Source organism: Strix uralensis, chromosome 18 (genome assembly GCF_047716275.1).
Source record: "Strix uralensis isolate ZFMK-TIS-50842 chromosome 18, bStrUra1, whole genome shotgun sequence".
Lineage (NCBI taxonomy): Eukaryota > Metazoa > Chordata > Aves > Strigiformes > Strigidae > Strix > Strix uralensis.
Window position 1 is genome coordinate 14,760,398 of NC_133989.1, and position 21,485 is coordinate 14,781,882.

General features: G+C 47.5%; 1 protein-coding gene across 2 annotated transcripts in view; it reads left to right on the forward strand.

The window, feature by feature from the left end:
- Nucleotides 1-21,485, forward strand: part of TOX2 (TOX high mobility group box family member 2) — a 154,449-nt gene that overhangs the window by 1,145 nt on the left and 131,819 nt on the right. The window contains exon 1 of one of the 2 annotated variants that reach the window (XM_074888275.1): nt 1,492-1,526. The exons of the other annotated variant lie outside the window; for it this stretch is intronic. Within the exon in view, the coding sequence (XP_074744376.1) occupies nt 1,521-1,526 (6 nt within the window). The 5' untranslated portion in view covers nt 1,492-1,520. Of the gene's footprint in view, nt 1-1,491; nt 1,527-21,485 lie in introns of those variants that run through there. 2 annotated transcript variants of the gene reach the window in all.

Consider the following 21,485-nt stretch of genomic DNA (forward strand, 5'->3'; position numbering starts at 1 on the left):
CTGCGTTGGGACTGCAGCTCAGGATGCCCCCGGCTCATCTCGCTGTTGTGATACTTCGGGATCAAACTCTTTAGAAACAAGCCCAGGGAAACCTGTGTGGCTTCCCAGATGCAGCAAATTAATCTCTATGTATCAATATATGTATTTAACTGTTCTCTGTCATTTAGGTTATCTCTTTTTATTAAGTTGTAGCAAACCTAATAATTCTCATTTATTTTGAGATGCCTGATTATGCTGAAAGGAAACAAATCGATTTCTTCTGTATCCACGTACTGGTAGTTTCAAACTGTTTTATTATCATTAAAATGCTAAATATACTCTTAAAATACTAACGAGAGCCGGGTCACCTGGGAGCAGGTCATCCGTGCCACTGAAACGCCTGCTGTTGTGTGCAAAAGTGTGCAAAAGCTGGAAGTCTGGGGTCATGTGAGCGTGTGCCGCTGGGAACCGTGGCAACCCCCAGATCCCGCTGGCTTTAGGAACTCGATTTTACCAAGAAGTTGTTAGAGGTGAACATGATTTAGTTTGTCTTCTGGTTGCTCGTGCGGGAGCTGGGGCTCGCAGTCGTCGCGCAGTGCCACAGGCCTTTGCCGCGGGGCTGCGCGGTCCCCGTGTCCCCCCAGCAGCGCCTGCTGGAACCTTGGGGTGCACGGGGCCCCACGTCGTCGTCAGCTCATCCATGGCCTGAATCCCTGAGATTAGTCCCGGATTAGGCGGTCGCAGCTGATCCACGGGTCCTGGCTGTGGCCGGCGCTGGGGACGGGGAGGCTGGAGGAAATCGCCTCTTCTGGGCGATTCTTGACTCTCCAGCGAGCGCAGCCCGGGAGAGCGAGCGGGTGCGTTTGGGTGCTGGTGCGGCCAGGGAGGATGGGACCCTGGAGGGGACCCCGGGTGCTGGCCACTGCCACCAGATGCTGCTGTTGTCGCTGCTACGGAGGATCTTAAGGCAGCGGGAGGAAGAAAGGAAGTGACTTACCCTTTTCTGATATTCAGGGCTCTCTTTTTTTTTTTTTTCTTCTTCTTTTCTGAGTTCTCAAATATCGTTTGCTCGTGCACCGCGGTGCATGTTTGTCTGTGGGATGAGGCTGCTGGAATGAAGCCAGAGATGAAATGGGTTGACTTTGTTTTCCTGGCCGAATGCAGGTGTAATGATCGTAACTCCAGCATCAAAACGTGGCCCAGTGCGGAGCGGGCGGAGGTATCGCCTGTTGCTTTTGCTTCGGAGAACTTCTCAGGCCAGTGTGGGGTGGTGTACGGCTGAGGATCGCCACCAGCACCCTGGTATCTTGTGCCCGCTACGGAGAGCGCTGCCTGAGCACACCCGCTCCCTGGAGCTGCGTGGGACCCTCTGGGAAACTCCAAAAACTCACACCGGTCCCGGCCCCATCGCTCCTGTCTGGTGCTGGTGGCTCAGCCCAGAGCTGGGCTAAGACAGTATCTGCCTCAAAACATTTCTGCTTTAAAAAGCTACAGAGGAGGGGAGGGTGGACTGGAAAAATCAGAAGTTCTCCCGCTATCACATGCAGGTATCTCAGATGAAATCCATCTCTAGGAAGGACCTGGGCAAGGAGCACTTACAGGCTCTTTGCTGTCGTCCTGCTTTGTTGGGTTTATGGAGGGGCTTTAAAGCCCTTCGATTTAAAGCGATTGTTTTGTTCAGGTTTGGCTTTTTTTTTCCCCAAAGAGCTGCTGTATTTATTTATTTATTTAGGGGGAGGCAGAGAAGCTGGAAAGGAGTGTGCAGTGTCACTGTGTATAAATAACTTGCTGAGGGCACAGCAGAGCTCTGCCTGCACACCCATTGCCAACGAGCTTGCTGGGTAGATGTGCTTTAGCCCAAAGCATCCTGAAATGTTAATGTAATTGTTTTGTGCACTTACTGAACATGATATTGTTACCGTGAGGTCTCCGATCTCGCCTGTGTGCTGCAGTAAGCCACAGTTTCTCTTTGCAGCTACAGAGGTGCCTATTGCGTATCAGCATTTCCATTTTTAAAAGGACAAGGGATGTTTAGAGGGATAATGAAATGGGAGCATACGTTCAGCTGAGGCCTCCCCAGAAGGGGGGCATTTGCATGCTTTCTTTAACCGCTTCTGGAGCGTCCCTGTTTTCCCGTGAAGGGCTGGCCGCCGAGAGGGACCCAGTGGGGAGCAAGGGGCTAGATGCCCATGGGTGGAGAACAGGGTCCCTCCTGCCCTGGCAGGCAGGGTGAGAAGGGGCCTTCCCCTCTGCTGACTGCATTTGGTGAGGAGTTTTTGTGCATTGGGTGTGCTGGTAGCATTGAAGCAGGGGAAGAAGGGCTCCTCATATAAACCTGTCTCCATCACGGGTGATCCCACATGGAGCAGCTTGCTGTGGCCGCTGGGAAGCAGAGCCAACCCCAAACTTCCCGGTGCCTGGGGAGCTGCTGCTCACAGCCTGGAGGACTGATGCTCCTTAGCAGGATTTTTAGGGTTGCACTGGGCTCAGCTCAAGGTACAAGTGTGATAAGGAGCGACACCTTCCCGGAGCTGCCCAGCAGCTTCCCTGGGGCACGCCGCAACAAGCGCTTCCCACGCCAGGGTGCTGGCCCCTCGCCTCCTTCCCGTGGGCCGGATCCAGAACTTGCTCCATCGTTGGGGCTGCACGGAAGAAAGGCTGCTTGTGCGTTAGGTTGAGTCTGCACAGCAGCTGCGAGGGACCGGAGAGGTTCAGCTGAAGGTGGTACCATCTCTGCAAGGAGCCCTCATCCAAACTGTGATACCCGTCTCTGCCATCGGTCACCTGAGCCCTGCTGAAAGGAGCATCTACCTCTGTTTTGGATTTCTCTTTTAAATCTTGGTCTAAAGCCCCTTTTTCTGTCTCTCTGGCCTTTTCCAGGGGCACTGGTATCTGCTGCAGGCCCTGCTCCTGCTCCGTTGCTGGGGGAGTGGGGCTCTCACGGTGTCTCGTTGCTGCCTCGTGTTGTGGTGGTGTTACGGGGGAGAGGCAGCGTGTTCCTGCACCGCATGAAGGGATTGTTGGTCTCTGGTGGAGTATTTTCACATCTCTCCGGTTACTTTCTGAAAATTTGGAGATTTTTCCCACTTAAACTCCAGAGAGACTCTTTGCATCTGTATTTCACGATAAGTAAACCATATAGTTTAGTAACACAGGGGCTCATTCTGCTCTTAGCAGGGCTTTAGCGACAGGATCTGGTATGCTGGCTCGTATACCAGCATGGAAGGATTTTCCCAGATCTTAAATTGTGTGGGCCCACAAAGTACGGGAGGGAGTTTTTCCTTCTTAGCCCAGGCAAAATTGCTTTTGCGAGGGAGGCGTATGGCAGGAATCCTGCCTGAGCACAGCACCACACGGTCTTTCACGCAGTGTAAGCAGCGATGCTGTGCTGTGGTGCACAAGGAGCGATCCCGCTCCCTACTCCCTAGGGGCAACTTTGGGGAGTGAATTAACATCTCTCTATTCTTCCTGCAGAAATAAATTTAAATATAAATTCTTCTTAGTTGCTTCTGGTGTTCTGATGATCAGACTTGGTTAGCATGATGCCTAATTTCCACTTAGGGCAATGATTGATGGGGAGGAGGAGGAGGACCCAGCCTGGGAATACCTACTCCTTGCAGAGCAAACACAGGGCTGTGACATGGGGAGTGCCTGGGGTCCTCCAGCATTTCTGGCAGTTAATGGGAGGTGTGTGCTGGGGAGCCCTGTTAACCCTGTAGCGTTTCTGTAGGATTCAACAGCACCATTAAAACTTGTCCCAAACCTTCCTAATAGGGCTCTGTGGCTTTGCATCTCCAGACACACCCTGCATGTTGCCTTTTAGGCTCATAAATTGACAAAAACTATTTCACCAATACACCATCATAAATTATGGGTAATTAAAATCTGATAGTCATGAGATGAGTATTAATCTGTAACCAATGGTCTCTTCTCTTAAGAACCCTTCAGAAATGGGATCTGAGCTGCTGGTATGAGCCCAGGTCGATGCATTTCTGTGGAACGTTCTTGTTTTGTTTTGACTTTTACCATAAATTGTACATTGCAGTGATAAACACGGTCCCTTTTTCATCGTTCCAGAACTGCTTTGCCAGTCTGGAAGATAAAATATATTCTTTTCCTTTTTACTTTCTAAGCCAACTCTGTTTTGAAGTAACATAAATCTTTCTTTAGAGATGGAGGATTTTGGATGGAGAACAAAGTCCAGCAGATTTTTCATTTGGGGCCTATTTTATTCTCATTTGGCAGGCAGCTCCTGTTGATTTGCAAATGTGGATTTTTTTTTTTTAGGCCCTGAATATGGGCAAGGGCTTCTTCTGAAAAGTGTTTGAGCTACTCAGTGGGACAGCCCTGTGTTCTCCAGAGCAATCTTTGATGGGTTGCATGGCGGAAGGCGTTTGAAGCTCCATTTTTGCCTTGGGCTTTAAGTCAGGGATTGGGAGCTAAATAATGAATGTCCATCCATTCATAGAAATTGTTGTTCTCTCTGTATGTGCAGAGGGAAGGCTTTAATCTGGTTGTTTTTGGAACAATGGAAGATATTTTGAAGACTGGTCTGACTTGTATATAACAATGTGTTGGGGCCAGTTCTGAATAACCTTGACAAGGGCCTGATCCGTGCAAGTGCCTGTAGCAGAGGAACATAGAGACCAAAAATTGAAGATCAAAATCTTGCAACTTTCTCTGATTTATTTATGATGCTTTAATTATAAATATTGTCCCCTAAGTCAGTGGTCCAAAGCCTATTGCGTGTTACACTGCCATAACCACGGAGTAAATCCACGAACAGCTCTGGACTTATACCTCTGAGCTTGCAACAGGCACTGGGATCTGTTTTTAAATCCATAATGCAGAAGACATTGTGCTGATAAATTGTATTTTGCTTGTAACAGACTGGAGCATCCTATAGCTTGTGCAGCACAGGCAGTGGGGGGAGCACCTGTAACCTTTGCAGAGCTCTTGCAGGGCCCTGCTTTCTCTAGCTGTAAGGCTGGGCACTGCCCGCTCCTGTCCTGGTGGTGGTTGTCACCATCGTGGTATTTTTGCAGCATTTGAAGAAAAAAAATCTCTATTTTCATTCTGCCTTCACTTTGCATCTCTCCGCTGCTGGACACAAGGAGTGGGAGGCGAGGACTGCTCTGCTGCTGCGCGCAGACTGGCCGAGCTGGAGCGTGCTGTGGTGGGCGCGTGTTATCCTCTCTAGGTGCACAGTTTTTCCCTATTACCTTTGCACTCATCTGTGGTTTTTTTACAAAATGAGCTCTAAATGCTTTTACCATAAGTTAGGTTATATCTTTCAGTATAAATGAAGCATATAATTGTGTTTTCCTAACAGCTCTACATTAAAAATAAGTTATTGTGCTCCTAATGTGTTTTCCCTGACAATTTTCCATCCAGTGAGTGCAAGGCTTCTGTCTGAAGCTGTTGTGTACCACCTTCTCTGCCTCTTCTTTATATTTTATTCTGCATTTCTAAAGTCAGGGTAAAATGTTAGCATGATTCCAGCTTTGATACCATTAACTCCTAATTGGAGGTTTGAGCTCTAATGTTCCACCTTCATGATTTTACACACTCGTTTTTATATAATTAAAGCTTATACTTGGGGATGCACAGTTCAGCTGCAGGGGGGAGAAATCTTGCAACAAAACTTACTGAAACAAGCCCTAATCAAACCACTCCTAAAAAAAAAAAAAAAAGTGTGATTGAAAACAGCGTTAAATTGCCTGTTTTTGCACTTATATGACCAGATTTAAATATTTTAATCATCTGCATCATCCCCCCCCCTTTCTATTGTTTCCCTCTGGTGGTTTTGTTCTGATGGATGCCATTTCTTCTTTGAAAAATGGCATTGGCTGCTGCGTCGCCTGCAGGCGAAATCTTTGCATTATGCCACAGAATCTCTCTCCTCCGCCGTAATCTTTTGCATAGATTGGTTGACCTCTGCAGATATAATTAAATCTCTTCCTGACGACTGTGCAATTTCAGTTCGGCTCTGTGGCGAATGTAACTGTTAGGTAAGTGTTAAATTAGGGCCCTGGACCAGTAATTGTTATTATGGAAAGAATATTTGAGCATCGGTTTATGCTGGTTGCTGCACGCGGCTTCTGAGGAACCTTATCTGCAGAAATTGGGTGACTCTTGGTCTGAGGCAGTTTCTTGACCTCTAATTATAGCCTGGACACAGGAGGCTGGATTGCACAAGTGTTTTAAATGTAGGTGTATTAATTTTTTTTCTGTTGGTTTAAGAACCCAGCCTCTTGCTCTTATGGTGTTTGGGTTTTGGTTTTTGTTTGGTTTGTTTTGTTGGGGTTTTTTTTTTCTGTGTTTCTAAGGTTCTCATAACTTAGCAGGAGCCAGAAAAGCGGGGTGGCAGTATGGGGACCTATTCCCAAATGGGGAGGGTGGTAAAACTTGTGGCTCTGCCTGAGCCTCTTCTCACTCCTGATGTGCATCTTCTCTTCCATGTGCCTGAAACCACCAGCCCTGCGGAGAAGGGCTGGGGTGGCCCCTACCCCAAAGCAGGCAGCCCTGGCACCGTGGTCTCGGGGGCGACGAGGAAGCGAGCACCGGCTGTACTTGCACGTGCCACCCTCGCTTCTGGTGATGTGCCACCGTCCTCTCTGTCACCCAGGTTGTATTTTGCCCCGGAACTGGGCTGCCCAAGCCCTGTGGATCCTGTTCCACCTTGGTGGCAGTGAGGAGTGCTTTTTATATCTGATTAGCTGGATCACATCATCAGGTTTTTCTTCCTGCAAAACCTACCGATGACTCAGAGTTTCCATCCCCATCTGGACTCATCAGGGAGGCTCCATCCCCTTTCTCCCTGGCTGTCTGCCTGTTCACCATGCTCCTCCTCTCCTTTCAGCTTCAGAGAAAGCCTCTTCATCTTCCTCTTCATCTCCTTCTGCTTGCAGGGTGGAGCCTGTGCTTGCCTGTGGTCAGGGTTGGGAGGTAAGGGCTGTGTTGTGGCTCTGCTATTTAACCTCTGCATGAACTGGCCTAGGTCTCCGTCTCCAGAAACAGGAGGTCATTTCCAGGTACCCCAGGCATTTGGGGGTTATTTTGATGAATAATTTGAGCCATCCCCAGCGCTGAGCATCCATTGCAGGAGACCTGGGCCCCTGGAGAGGTGCAAGCAGAGCCTGGGGCACCCCGAAAGGCTTCTCTCTTCCAAAGATGTGGATTAACCATGTTTATACCTATGAGAGAGTTTCACCTTTCCAGCCTGACTTACCCAGTGGTTGATTCTCCGAGCATCTCCTCCCTCTCTCTGTGAAGATGGTAGAGCTGTACAGATCATTAGAAGTTGTTAAACCGTTCGAAAACCCTCAAATGCAACAGTTTTAATGTGAAGGATGACCCTGCATGGCGGGGGAGATGGGGCCGGTGGTGGTAACGGAGAGCTTGGCCCCCCGTGGTGCTGGACTCACAGCAGCGTGCTGTCCACGTGGGGAGCTCCTGGACCTCAGTCCTGTTCCTAGCAGTGTGCAGGCTGAGCTCCTTTCTCCCGCAAAAGCTGATCTCTGGGTCAGTGATGAGCTGTTTCATTCCACCTCTACCATCACCTCTCCTTTACACCATGGGGAAGATGCTGTTGGGGCCCCAGGGACCTTCGGGGTGCTGCAGCCGGGGGGAGGACGACGTGGGCTGCTGAAGGTTGGCTCCTCCAAGCCCAGCACTGCTGCACCCACGGAGGTGTTTCTGGCCTTCGGGTCTCCCTGGCTGACGTTGCTGGCTAGCTCTGAATTAAGCAACAAAATAAAAAGTCTTTTACAGTTACTGAACCCTAAAATAAAGGTAAATTTTTTTCTCTGTCAAAAAATAACCGTTTAGATCCCTTCCATGTTTCTCATGTTTCATGGGTGCTTCTTTGAACGGTAGGTTGTTACACGGTGAGCCATGTCAGCACAGCGTGCCTGCAGTGGAAGAATGATGTATTTTTAGGGAATTAGATTTCTAGTCCCTAGTGTCAGAAGAGGGGCAGTGTGCCCTGGAGTCCTTAGCGAAAAGGAAAGAAACTTTGACAGAGTGGAAATTAAATTTATGAAAACTTTAGAAGAAGTTTTATATGGAAAAAATTGAATTATTTTGGTTTGTCCTAGCTTATGCAATGAGTACAAAAAAGCATTTGGATGTCATCTGAAAAAGAAAAAGCAAAAATACGGGGGGGGAAACATGAACCACAGAAGCTGGGGCTTGTAGCACTGGGAAATGTATGTTCCCCCTGGTAGAATCCTGCTCTGTTTGTCCGTGTTAAACCGAGGGAGGCAACTTTTCCCCTGATGCATTATCTTGTCTCTAAATAGCATTCAAAGGAGAAGAAGAATGTGCTGTTAAAAATATCAAACTTTTGGGAATGGCTGGCAGACTTTACCACTGATAAGCATTGTTGATTGAAGATCAAACAGCCCTTGAAAGGAGAAAAAAAACCTTCCAACAAGCACCATGGATCTAACCCTGCAGCCAGACAATGAGGTCACGCAGGCTTCCCTCTGTGTATATTTAGGAACCTGCACTGGAATTATGGTCTGGTCTCCTCTACCCCAGACGGATGTTGGAGACATGGTGGTTTTAAACCTGATAAATCTGTTAAAGCTGAGAACAACGTTTATTAGATGCCAAGAAAACCAGTGTCATGTTTTCATTATTAGGTGGTAGTTATGTTTGATTTTTCTTTTCGCCTTAAGATAAAAAGTCTGCCTAGGAGGAAAGGCTGCAGGTCATAAAGTGAACTGAAGACTAGTGGCATGTGTTTTTTAATTAATTGACAACCTGCATTTCTGTATCAAGGTGGCAAGTTAATTGTGGGTGGCAGTCTGTTTGCAAACCAGATAGTTCTGTCGTGGCTGTGCCAAATGGCACATGTGGAGTATTTAATTATTTGATTTAAATCAGAGCAGAGTGTAGGTTTTATGAAAACTATATTAAATCAGTTTTTCCACTTAAGAGTTGGGCTTTGAAAAGAGGAAAAATATTAATGAAATGGTCTTTTTAGCTTCATAAACTAGCAGCCCTTTAAGTAAAGGGGTTGGCATGCAGTGACCTTCTTTTGGGGGAGGCCAAACCTGGTGGGAATAACAATATGTAACTTCAGTCATCTGTGGATGTGGGGTACCAAATCTGTGTGAGAGTGCAAATGAAACAAATACATGTTGAAAAGAATAGAATAGCTTAGGCTAGAAGGGATTTATGGAAGTGTATTTAAAATAATTCCAATAGCACCTTCTGGGATTGAGATGGCAGGAGAGAAAAATATCAATATACAGCCCACACCAACTACGAGCCATGGATTTTCTGCTCTGATACAGTGAGAGTCTCAGTGGTGATGGCTGCAATCAAATGCTAAATAGTAAGTTTGTAATAAAAAGGGCTTTAGTTAGAATTAATAAAATGTGAAATGCCTCATTCCTTGGAAAACATGCAGTATTGACTGAGATTTAGAAACACATCCTGTAGAAGCAGGGATCCAGATTGCAGGCTCCAGAGCTGGCTCCGGCATTCTTCCCCTGCATGTGTTACTATTCCTGTTAGAGTTCAGGGTTTCATTTATTTTATTTTTTGGCTGGAAAGGTCACAGTGTGCAAGTTTGAGAGGATATTAGTGAAGATCTGGAAACAAGGGCAGCCTCATACAAAATTATCATCCACTTCTCCCACTCCTGCACCTTCCCATGCCTTGCGTGGCAGCGGGATGCCACCCTGCGCACGCAGCGACCCTGCTCCGAGGCTGTGGGCTGTTGCTGGAGTCACACTCAGTCCCTCTTTAATATTCCTGCTGTGTCCAGCTGGACTGAAAGCCTGTTTTCATTTTGGTGTTGATAGTATCTGAGGGCTAAGTTCCTGAATGTGAGGTGCTGCACGTTAAACGAATGTGATGGAGAAGAGCATGCCCCATTTCAAGTATAGCTGTTGGGTCCTGTATAAGCTCCCAGAGCAGACACAGAGTACTGAATTTCAGGGAATATAGGTAGGATCTAAATGTAAAGATGTGATAGTCATTATCAAAATAGGATGCTCGTGTAACAGGTAAATCCACAGTTATAATGGAAATTTATTTCTGTTTTGGACCAAGTTTGATTCGTTTTAAGTCCTTCTATCCAGAGCTGCCCTCCACCAGCTGCCTGTGAAGCCGTAGATCCAGGTCCCATTTGCAGGAAAGCACTGCTCTGAGTCAGTCGTCAAAGAAATGTGGATTTCAGCATCCTCTTGTCTTGTGAAATTGTCTTATGATGTGCTGAAGCTGAACTGGGGCTTCTCATTTGCCCCGAGTTAGAAATCTTGAGTATTTCGGAGGCAGGAAGAGTGTGCTGCTGGATCTGGGGCTTTAGCTTGTGTCACTGTCATCGTGCCATGAGCATGGGGATGGCGCCAGCTTGGAAGGGATCCTGTACTTGGCAAAAAAAGGTCTCAAGAGCAGGCTGCCTCCTTGCGTAGCGCAGTTATAGCAAGAAGGCTGCAGGACCCAGAGGTTTGTGAAGAGCTGCTGTGTCTCTTTCCTTCACTAGGTCACCAGGCCGGAGTGCCGAGGGACCAGATGTCCTCAGATGCTGTGAAATAGGGCTGGTGGTTGCAGTCCCGCTCTCGGAGCATGAGTGTGCACATCACAGACTCTCCCAGTGGCAGTGTGACATGTACAGCAGCACTGGGGCTGGCTGGGCCACCTGAAACTGGTGGCCTCATCCCTTCATCCAGAGCTGTAGCCCCTGGAACGGCCAAGGGGGAGGTCCTGCCTTCTTTGGGGTTTCTGCTGTATTTTTGGGGGGCTAAACGTGACATCCAATACTACTAACCCAGCAACATCCAGGCTGAATTGGCTTAAAAATTACAGTGTGAAGCTCGTGCGATTGAACATTTCCGAGCACGACGCCTGTAGCTGTGGGTGCTTTGCCCGATGCAGTGGCAGAGCCCACTCCGCAGGGCAGGTCTGCCAAGGCGATGAGTGCCTTGGGTCCCTGCCCAGGCATCGCTGAGCTCCGCAATTAGCGTCTGCGGGCCAGAGGCGGCTCGGCAGGAGCTGCTCAGACCTCACAGCTTGGAGCACTGCGTGAGACGGCTTTCCCTTCACTGTGTTTAAGTGGTGCAGGCTTGACTGGAGTGCCTTAATAAACCAGAAAGCTTAGTCCGACAGGGTTGGGAAGGAGGTGGAAAAGGGACGCTTAATTCCCTGCTCATCTCAGCTGCGATTCAGGTTTCATTTCCCCTTGCTGAGATTTCCCTTCGTCCTGCCTGTTGTCCAAGCGTTGCTTCTGTTGCATTTGTTGGGGTGGTTTTTTTGTGGGTTTTTTGTTTTTTTTTTTTTTCCGCCTGGGGGCTGCTGTGAGAGGTGTCTCTTTGCTCCGCGGGCTGTTCCTGATGCTTCGTTTTCCTTGCTAATACCAATTGTTTCTGCCAAAATCATTTGGTGGTGTTATGTAAACCTAGAATCACACGCTAACACTCTAATCTGGGCGCTCCTAAACGCGCTGGATCAGATTCGCCCCCACGCTGACTCCGCTGCCATCAGGCACGTTGTACTGGGGGTCCCCTTGGCTCAGTAGCCCCAGGGGGTGGGATGCCACTGGCCGTGACATCCACAGCCATCTGAGCTGGTATTGCTGTTGTTGCTGATAGTTTTAGTGGGAGGCATGAAAACACCCTGTAAATCACCCAGGGCTGGGATTTAAGCTGTTTGTAGAGCATAGTACCTGTAGAGCAAAGCTTGTTTTTTTGGCACCGTGGTCTGTGTTTCTGCTGTTGGGTTTGCAGCAGCGCTGGTGGATGCTACATGTGTAGCTCCCTGCTAGCACCAAAAAGTGGCTTGCTGCATCTCTGCCCCATCACTGCCCACGGCCCAGGGCAAAGCCCGCCTGTGTGGTCCCGTGCTTGCCGCCAGCTAGCCCATGGGATTTGAGCTCCTGGAGCATCTTCATGGAGATACTGTGTTCCTGCAGAGGCTGCTGGATGGGCACCTCTTCTCCTATGCCAAAGAGCATGGTCCCTCCTCTGAAGCGTGCACGCTGTCTCGGTGACAACTGGTTGTTTACCTGGAAGGTGATATTAGCAAAGATCTTAATGAATTTCCAAGTGCTGCTTAATGTGGTTTGGCAGTCAGAATTATTTTTTTAAAAAAAAGAAAAAAAGCAGGATCCACCATTGCTGTGTGCCCAACCTCTTCCCCATATACTCCACTGTTTTTGAGAGATTAAAAAGAGATTAAATCCTGCTGAGCTGGCAGGTGATGCTGATGAATGTTTGGAGAGTATTAAGGTAAATCCATTCCTCCTGATTTATCTCAAGATTTGAATTCATTGATAAAATTTACCCAGGTTACATCTCTGAAACCTCCTCTGGGCCGTTGAATCTGCAGAGGTGTAAATGAAGGCAGGACTTGCTTCTGGAGCCAAAAGGCTAATGAATTAACCTTTATAAGGCTGATGAATGCTTAAGATAGCTGTACATCTATTCCTGTCACAGTGTCCAATTAATCCGCACTGCCACAGAATTAAAGGGTGCCAGGACTGGCACCTTGGCTGGGAGAAACTGGCCTCATGGTCCCGCTGCACTGCAGCACGGCTGTGAGATGCTCTGCAACAACTGACCTGCATGTGCCAGATGCCACGTTCGTGTGTCACTTGAGTTGCAGCGAAAAAATGCCGTCTCTCAAACTAGGGTTGAAGTGGAATGGGTACAGTTATGCATTGGTGTTTAGGGGCTAGGTTCAGCCAAAGCTGTGTTGGTGTCCTGGCCACTGTTTTTATTCTGTGGTGGCATTGCAGTGGGACTGGAGGTTAAAGAGGATGTTCTTGGCAGCCTCCAGCAGCCTTCTGGTATATCTGCATGCATCCTACGGCACCGGCACAGGGATGGCAGGACTCCAGAGCGTGCTCCTATGAGGTGTCCCAGCATCAGAAAGGTTGTCTTCAGAGGAGCGGAGACCTGCAGTGTTGCCATTTGGGCCAAGGACCAGTGCTGTGACTCGCACCAGCAATATGTGCTGGGCATCCTGCTGGGCTGCAGGAGAGAGCACAGCTCTGCAGCAATTCCAAGGATATAACCAGCACAAGGCTCAGCAACGGCACGGAGCAACTGTCCTGGTGGTGGGAGAAATTGTAATAGTCTTCACTACACTTCTTCTCTGTGTTGTGCATAGTCAAGGTAAGTTCTTGAGAACCAAAAAGACCTGCTGGGAGCACGGGGGGTGCAGCAGTAGAGCCCCCACCCCAAAAGAGCTTTGTAAACTAGAGCAGTGCACGGCGGGGTTTTTGCTGCTGGAGATCTGCACTGCCCATGGCATCTACAGATGGTGAGGTGGAGAGAGAAAAAAGCTTTATGCAAAGCAACTTTGGCATTTTTGGCTTTTGGAGAAGAGGTGCTCACACCTGCACCTGTTTGGAGCCCTTACCCTGGGACTGCTCATGCAAGAGGGCTGCAGAGTGGCTCGGCCACCTTAGGGTTTTGTACCACCTGCAGACCTGTGCCCACCTCAGCTCTGAGTTTCCCTGCAAAGAAATAACCACTGAACTAGTAGCAGTGGCAGCTTTGGGGTGCTTCAGAGAAGGTGAGCCTATAAGCAGCAGTTATCTTCACGTTGCGTAGCAAAGCTGACATTTAAAAATCACCTGGATGCATGTAAAGTTGCTTATAGACCTTTTTGACCAAAGAGATCAAACGTGCTCATGCAGAGCCTGACTTGGAAGCCTGGGGAACCTCAGAGCACGGAGGACCCAACATACAAATTCACAGTAATCGCTCAAATAAATATGTGGTAACTGGAGGTGCAAGAGGCAGCTGGTGAGTGTCTGATGTGTCTGCTCACTTCAAAGCCTGTTAGGCTGCAGCTGTTAAGGGAATCCAGTGAAAGTTGGCTGCTGCTACGGGGCTCCTCACTCCCTGAAATTTGATGACTTGTACATCCTATGAAAGAGAGCACTGTTAATGCTAGCCTGGGCCAGGTGCACTTATCCTGAAGTTCCAGGCTCTGTAAAATAGGACTGAAGTCAGAGATGGTCTGGACAAGTGGTATCGCGGCGTGGAGGATACAAGGATCAGGCTTTCTCCCTGTGGAGCAAATCTGTTTGCTTCCTCTGAGTTGCTTTGGATTTATACCCCTCCCAATCATTATAGATGCTGGTGGGATGGGTAGGAAAAATGAAGCCCAATGGTAAGTCACAGACCACTAGGACTACGTTCAAGAATGTAATACTTGGGAATAATTTAGAAATAACTAATTTTTTTTTCCCAGTGGGTCTTTGGAATATACACTTTTCTAGAAAGTAAGGGGAAAGAGAGCTTGAAATTAAATATATTATTAAACAGAGCTTCCTTAACTGTCACTAAGCAAGAGGATTTTGAGGGAAGTGTTTTCTAGTTTCTTTATCATGTTGCTGCACAAGCTGATGTTTGCCAATGAGGGTGTCTCCTTCAAGAAGAGCAAAAAATAAAGTTAAATTCACCATATGGTGGAGGAGAATATTTGGTATCCATTTTTTGTGATGATGGTAGTTTGTTTAAAATAGTTACCTTTGTATTTGCTTAGATTAACTCTAAACAGGAAAATAATGGCTGTTGTAATGTCTCTATTAGAAGAATATTGTTTTAAAGCACTTTGGGGTTACATTAGTTGAGTGCAAAATGAATTCCTCCTCTGGAGCAAATAAACCCCAGCGGGGCTGAATGCTGGGAGCTGACAGCTTGATGTGGGGATGTGCATTGCAGACAGGTCTCTGGGGGCTGGTTCTTGATGTAATTCTTCATGCTCCTTCTCTTCCCTCCTCCCTTCACTTACCTCAGCGAAGCGGCATCTCGCCCCAGTGAATTGGTTAAAGCACTTACATCTGAAACTGGAAGGCACTGGGCAGTGTGGAGGTGGGGGCAGCACTGCTAACGAGACGTGGAGGGAGTCAAGAAAGTTTTGAATGTTTTAAGTGTAGCCTCTCGATATGTCAGCACATGAGTAAATAGACTTTGGTGAAATACCTTTTATTTTCTCATCCGAACACCAACTTATACTTGCAGTTTGGGGGGTTTCTCATTTTTCTTTTTTTTCTAACTATACCGAAGTTTGACAGCATGTGATGGGATGCAGCAGGGAAGTGCTGCTGCTGATGCTGTGTGCATGTGTCAGTAACTGCATAAATAGCTCTGGGGCGAGCGAGGTGGCTTGCACAAACAGCAGCCCATCTGCACGCACAGCCTGAGCGCAAAAGGCTTCTGTGCACCCAGGACCGAGCCGCATCCAAGCGCCAGCTCACCAGAACTGCAGGTGCACACATAGGAAGTGAGCTGAGGCCTCTGAAAACTTGGCACAGGTTGGTTTTCAAGCAGTATCCAATGACGCAGTACAGTGAGTATTAGGAGAACAACATCTGGTAGCTCTGCTGTCTACATGCCTATTGCAAACAATTTTTCAGACCTGTGTAAATGTTCAGTTTAGTAACATAACAGTGTGGTAAGAGACTTATGCAGTCAAGGCCACCTGCTTGTCTCTTTGCCTTTCACATAGAATAATGAGGACATTTTTTTTATTTGGTTTTGTTTCCAATGCAATAAGTGACACTTTAAAAGCAGCTAAATGCATTAGAAAGAGAAGTCAAGATCTCTTTGTGCAAAGATGCCAACATTTTTATTTTAAGCTTAATGCTGCTAACTGTAGCATCTCTGAATTGTAAAACACAGGTGAGGATGACTTGGATATCCTGCTGGAGGGGTTAGTTCCTGACTGTGGACGGGAGGTGTTTTCTGTGAAGGGTTGTGTGTGATGTGCTGCTCACACAGGTCTGGGCTCTGGGGCTCCTGTTGTGCCGCCTCCCCCCAGGACGCACGTTTCCAGTGTTGGATGTGGCAATGCCCCTTCTCCATCCAAAAATGAAACAGAGCTCATAGCTGGTGTGAAGCCATGAAACTACAGGTGCTAAAAATGCTCTGCAAGCTCCAGCCCTTGCGTATGTGGCAAGGATGTGCCCACAGGATGCAACCCTCCCCGACTGCTTTGCAGGCAAGTGCACGGTGGTGGCAGTGGAGAGTCCCAGCTCTGCATGAGCAGAGGGGACAGACAAACTCTGCTGGCTTCCTTTGTGGCTGATGTGGGTACACGGCTTTGTTTAAATTTAGGAGATCGCAAAAATTGGGGTTGGGTATTATTGCAACTACATGTGGTCCAGCAGAGTTTCGAGGCCCCAGCTGAAAAGTTGCTCTACTGAGCAAACATAAGGATGGTCCCTCAGGAAAATACCAAAGATGGACAAAGAGTGTGTATATGAGTGTATATAAGGGAGAGAAAAATTACATTGCTACCAGAGAATTTCTTCCCAGGATTAATTTTTAGAAGAATCTCGGTGCTGCAGGCTCTGCATTACCAGCATGTCTAGTACATGGTACCTGAGACCGGAGCTGCACTGTGTGCTGAGAGAGGCCGGTGTCCGACACGAGACTGGTCTTCCCTGGCCTGCTGCTGGGGCAATCATTGTTCTTGCAAGTCATATGCTTGGTGAGATTGCTGCTGGGTCGTGGCATCTTCCTTCACTTTGATGGGGAGTTTGCACTCTGGGAAATTATTAGATGATTGTAAGAAAGCACAGGGCTGATGCAAGTGAGAAAGTCTGGTTTAAACTCCTCTTTGGTTCCAGAAGACCTCTGGAGACATAGATGCCACCAGCATCCTACAGCTATGTTATGCAGAGTCTGATGCAGCCGACAGCAGTTTGCATCAGGCTGCTGCATTTCAGCAGCACTGACTTCAGAAGAGGCTCTAAAACAAGTAGGACTGGTCAGACATCCCTGGTAGGTTGCAAAAATGGGTCAAAGAGTCAATTCCACCTCTGAATTCCTTGGGCACTATGGTCGGTTAATTTGTGATGTATTCTCCTGAAGCATGAGGCACGAGGTTTATGGTTTTACCAAAATCATCAAAGCTGAAAAATTCATCAATCCTATTCCTTCCTACCGGTAACCACATGGTGAAATTTTCACATTCTTCCTTCCCCTTTCTCTCCGTGTGAAATGTCTCACCTTCTCGTACGAAACGCCACAGAGAGCACGTGGCTGCCTGTGGTACGGGAGGCACGGGCGCTGCTCTGAGCCAAGCTGGAGTGTAGCTGCAGCTCTCCAGGCTTGCAGGATGCTCCCTGTTTAGCATGTCATCTTGTTTCTTTTCCTCCTGGGAAACTGGGGAAAAGAAATGGTAAAAGAGGAGCTTACCCATTCCCATGCTCATCTCCTTGCTACAGTGAGGAAAGAGTTAATAGGAAAGGTGACCATTGAACCACTGTCTACACGGCGCAGCGAACTTCTGAGCTGGAGTGAGATCCATGTTGTTGGTGAATATCATGAATTGCGTGTCTGTTGTGTGTATGTAAAAGCTGCAGTTTCTGTGGGAAGGGTAACGCTGATAGAGGCAATTTCCCTGATCTGGTGAATGGCCAAGTGCCTGCTGAGTGGTGACATCAGAGAGGGGTCGCCTGGGCCCCAACAGGGACCAGCACGTAGGTGTGGCTTGGGTTGGGGTGTCTGCATCTGCCTGGGAATGAGGGAGCTGTGGAGGAGAGGAAGGGGTTAAAATGAATGCAGACTGTCCAACAGGCTAGGTATGTAGGTGTGAAGACACTTTTCTGTTTCGTTGTGCTGCTTTCATACAAAGGACTGCAGAGATCACCAGCTCTGGACCCCGCAGACACCCCGCTCATGCCCATCCACACCTGATGGGGAATTCCCCCTCGGCACAGGGGTACCCAGTCTCCATCCCCAGGGCTGTGCCTTGGGCATCCCTCAATGACAGGAAGCCTTCTCTGACACTCAGGGACTTCAGGTCACATAACTATCTTCATTGATCTTAGGCATCAGTGGCATGTGTGAATGGGAAAAGAAGGCAGTTCCAGTTTGCCCACATTTGTTAAATTTGATATGAGAGGACTTCGTTTAAAAAAATAAAAATAAGAATTAAAACATGAAGCTGAAGAGATGGGTGAATTTAAGTGCTATTAAGAGATTATTGGTAATGCCCAGCTGTGTATATGGATTCAGCTGGGAGGCTGCAGCAGCAGTGCGGCAGCGTTGTTCCATTCCTCTTCTAAGTGCAGCTCGTCCCTGGGCTGTGGAGCTCCGTCTCTTGGTAGCGAGGGGTGGCTGTTTTCTCCCATCTCCTCTACCCTTTTCTCTCTGCCTGTCCCACCTTTGCTCCATGAGTCCTGCCAGCTGCATCTGCAGGGACGGGAGGGAAGGTTGACCCAAGGTGTCCATGCTTTGGTCGAGATGCTGCTGTTGGACACAGCCGGCGCCCCGCAGCCCCAAAGCTCCTGGTGTTGGGGGTAAAACAGCTCCTGGCACTACTTCTAGGGGTGTCATGAGGCTGCGGCCCAAGGCCGTGGTGAGGGGTCTCTCCTGGAGGGTATTTGCTTACGGGCTTAAGTTCGTTCCCTTTGCAGCTCCTACCACAGAGCCTTGATGATGGTGAGTGCTTCTCTCCACCAAGTCACTTTTGGTGGTGAATTAAATCATTACTTTTTTTTTTTTTCCCCTCCAGTATTCAGTGTTCTGAGCTAAATTAGAATAGAAACCTTTTCAAACCATTCCTTTAATAAAGTATTTAGTTAATAGATGATGCATAGCTCACAAAGCTTGCAAGAATCTGACACGGGGTATCATAATATTATGATATTTAACAGCAAAACCTACTGCATTATCAACTTACCTCTATAGCATGGAGGAGGCAACAGCTGAGGCATAAAAACTAATGCTTCAGTATGACAGAGCTAAAATTGAACTTGGCAATTACCGCGTGCATGATTCGCAGTATTGTGAAGTGAAGCTACTATATAAATCAGCTCCAGTAATCATCGGGTTTAAAATTAGTCAGTTACTATTAACTCTGCCAGTGTTAGCATATGTTGAAGAATTATAAAAGTGAAAGGTATGGAATATCTGAAGTACAGGTTTAAAGTAAGCCACTCGAACAAGCTCCCAGTGGGAGGATTTTAAGTTCATGCCGAAGTAAGGTTTTGGGTACTCTGACAAAGGTTTGTGGAACACATTTAATTGCACATTGCAGTCTAATCTTTTGAATGCTTAACATCCTTTGGAAAGCACCTTTTCATGTTCCCAAGACTTTCACAGTTCACAGAGGGTAGAGTGATGATTGAATTTAATTTTTTCTCCCTTACAGAATTATTTTTTTCAGAGCAGTGCTATTCAAATAGTTTGCAGAGCTCTTCAATGCCAGGCATAGAAGAAAGGAAACAGCAGGATAATGTTTTAAAATCATTATGGGGAAGTGAAAGGCTGCTCTGAGCACAGCACAGAAATTAGCAACTGCTATGACTGCTAAATTTTTATTCAATGCAAAATTCATGGAATTTGCTGCTATGAAAAATATGGGAGTCAAGTTATTTAATAGGATTCTAAATTATGTAGGATGCACAAATATTTTATATGGGGCACAGGGCTGCGTGTGTTTCTGTAGGAGAGCAGGAGCTGGAAGCAGCTCTGCTGGGGTCAGATGGTTGCTTTATTTGTCCAGTCCTGTTCCCTCGCCCCTCTGGTTCATGTGATCATTTTCAGTTTAATTTTTGAAATAACACAGTTTTGGTCTTGGTGATGCATGGCTGTGGTGAATGTGCGTGTGTTTATAACCTCCGAAAGCTTTGAAGAAGGGTGAGGCTGGGCGGCTGACGTGCTGCGGGGCTCGTGCCCCTGCTCTGGCCTTGCTGCGTCGGGAGGACGCATCACTGCGCGGTACCTTGTGTGCTTGTGGCTTTTGTTGTCAGGGGGCTGCTGTCGGTGAGTGGTTGTGAATGGGTTGCATCCAATGTTAGAGCGATTGGAGGAGGAGATGGCACAGTCCTCTCGGATCCATCAGCCTGGGCTGCCGCGAGCAGCTCCTAAAGGGTACTTCTGGCACTTCATCTCGTTTCAAATGCCTCAGTCCCTGGTTTCTCCCTCCCTGTGTCCCCTCCAGGGAAGACAGGCTGTACTCTGATGGTGTTTCCTAGCTGGATGCTTTTCCTGCTAGTGAATCTAAAAACACATTTCCTTAACTTCATCTGTACTTCAAGTTGGGCCCCCCTGCAGTCCTGCCTCTCCTAGGCAGCATCCCCTGCGTTCCTGCAACATGGATCCCATCCCTCTCATTTCTCTTTCCATGTCTGACCTTCAGATTCTAACGTAAGTCGTGATGACTTTTGTGGGTTTTCCTTTTCCCCACCTGCCTCCTGTCCATACCGTTTTGTTTGGTTACAGCCACGTCTGGTGCCAGAATAGGCAACTTGTTTCTAACTCCAGTGAGGTGGAAACATTGCAGCAGATCTGTGCTTTAGTCTTTCTTTACTTTTAGTCCCCCCATGTGTCCTAATTATTTAGTGCAACTTGTTCAGCCAGTGTTTTTGAAGATGCCTGTGCTCTGGCAGGGAAGGTAAGATGATGCTGTCTTTTCCCTTTCCCCCCTTTTTTTTTTCTTTCTCTCTCTTGCTTTTTTAAATAGAGAAATAGGAGGTGTACAGCAGGACCATGCCATGTGCCTGGTCAACATGCAAACAGCACACAGATAAATACTTTGTTAATCAAAGTGCAGCCTGATCAGAGGGAGAGATGGAAAAGTTAACACCAAGGGCTGTTTGGGTGCTGCTCCGGGGCAGCGCCCGCGCATGATTACAGAATTAGTTGCTGTACTCTGCGATAAAGACTGAAGGCTGTGAAGGTCACTGTGCACAGATGAGCCTATTTGCCATCATATTGGGGACTTTGTTTTTTGGAAATAGGCTCTGTTATTTGTCTCACCAGCAGCAAGGCGTTACTTTATCAGTCAGAGATAAACCTTGCTGCGTTCCGTTAAAGGATTTTGAAATATATAATTTTCAATTGGCTGATACAGGGTAAATTGCCCCCATTCTCTCTGCCAATAACTTTAAGATTCACGAAGAATTTATCAGTACATTTAACACTTCCATTGAAACTATATTTCTGAGGTTATGGAAATGAGCTACAAATGAAAGTCACAACTCAAAAAGCAGGAAACATGCCTGTAAGCGAGGAAAAAGCTGTCACTGGCATTGTGAAGAAAGAGAGGTATAAATAGGGCATTGGGTTAGAAAGCAGGAAATCTGCGTGCTGTGGGTTTTACTTGGAATTTCTTCTGGTGACCCTAGATAAGATTGTTAACCCTTGTCTCTGCAGACAGTTGTATGTGCTCATTTATGGGCTCTGTTTCTGGCTTTTGGGATTGTCTGCATGACCTAACTGTTTGAAAGTGTAGCCACTCCATCAATCATGGGTGTGTGGTTTTCATGCTTAGGAAGGATCACTTTACCAAAGAGACTGGATTTCTCAATATTTCCTGTAGAGTATAATTCAGTCTTGTCCCCACACTGCATGGCCTGGGGAGAGGCGGTCTTGTGGGGAAGGGTCTGTCCTTACAAGCAGGAGAGGGTAGGGTGGGCGTCACAGATACAGTGACAATTCCTACTGTAGATGGACTTAATGCAACTGATGACCAGTTTCATTCAGTGGAGAAGATAAAATAAATAGCATCAGTCAGGAGAGACT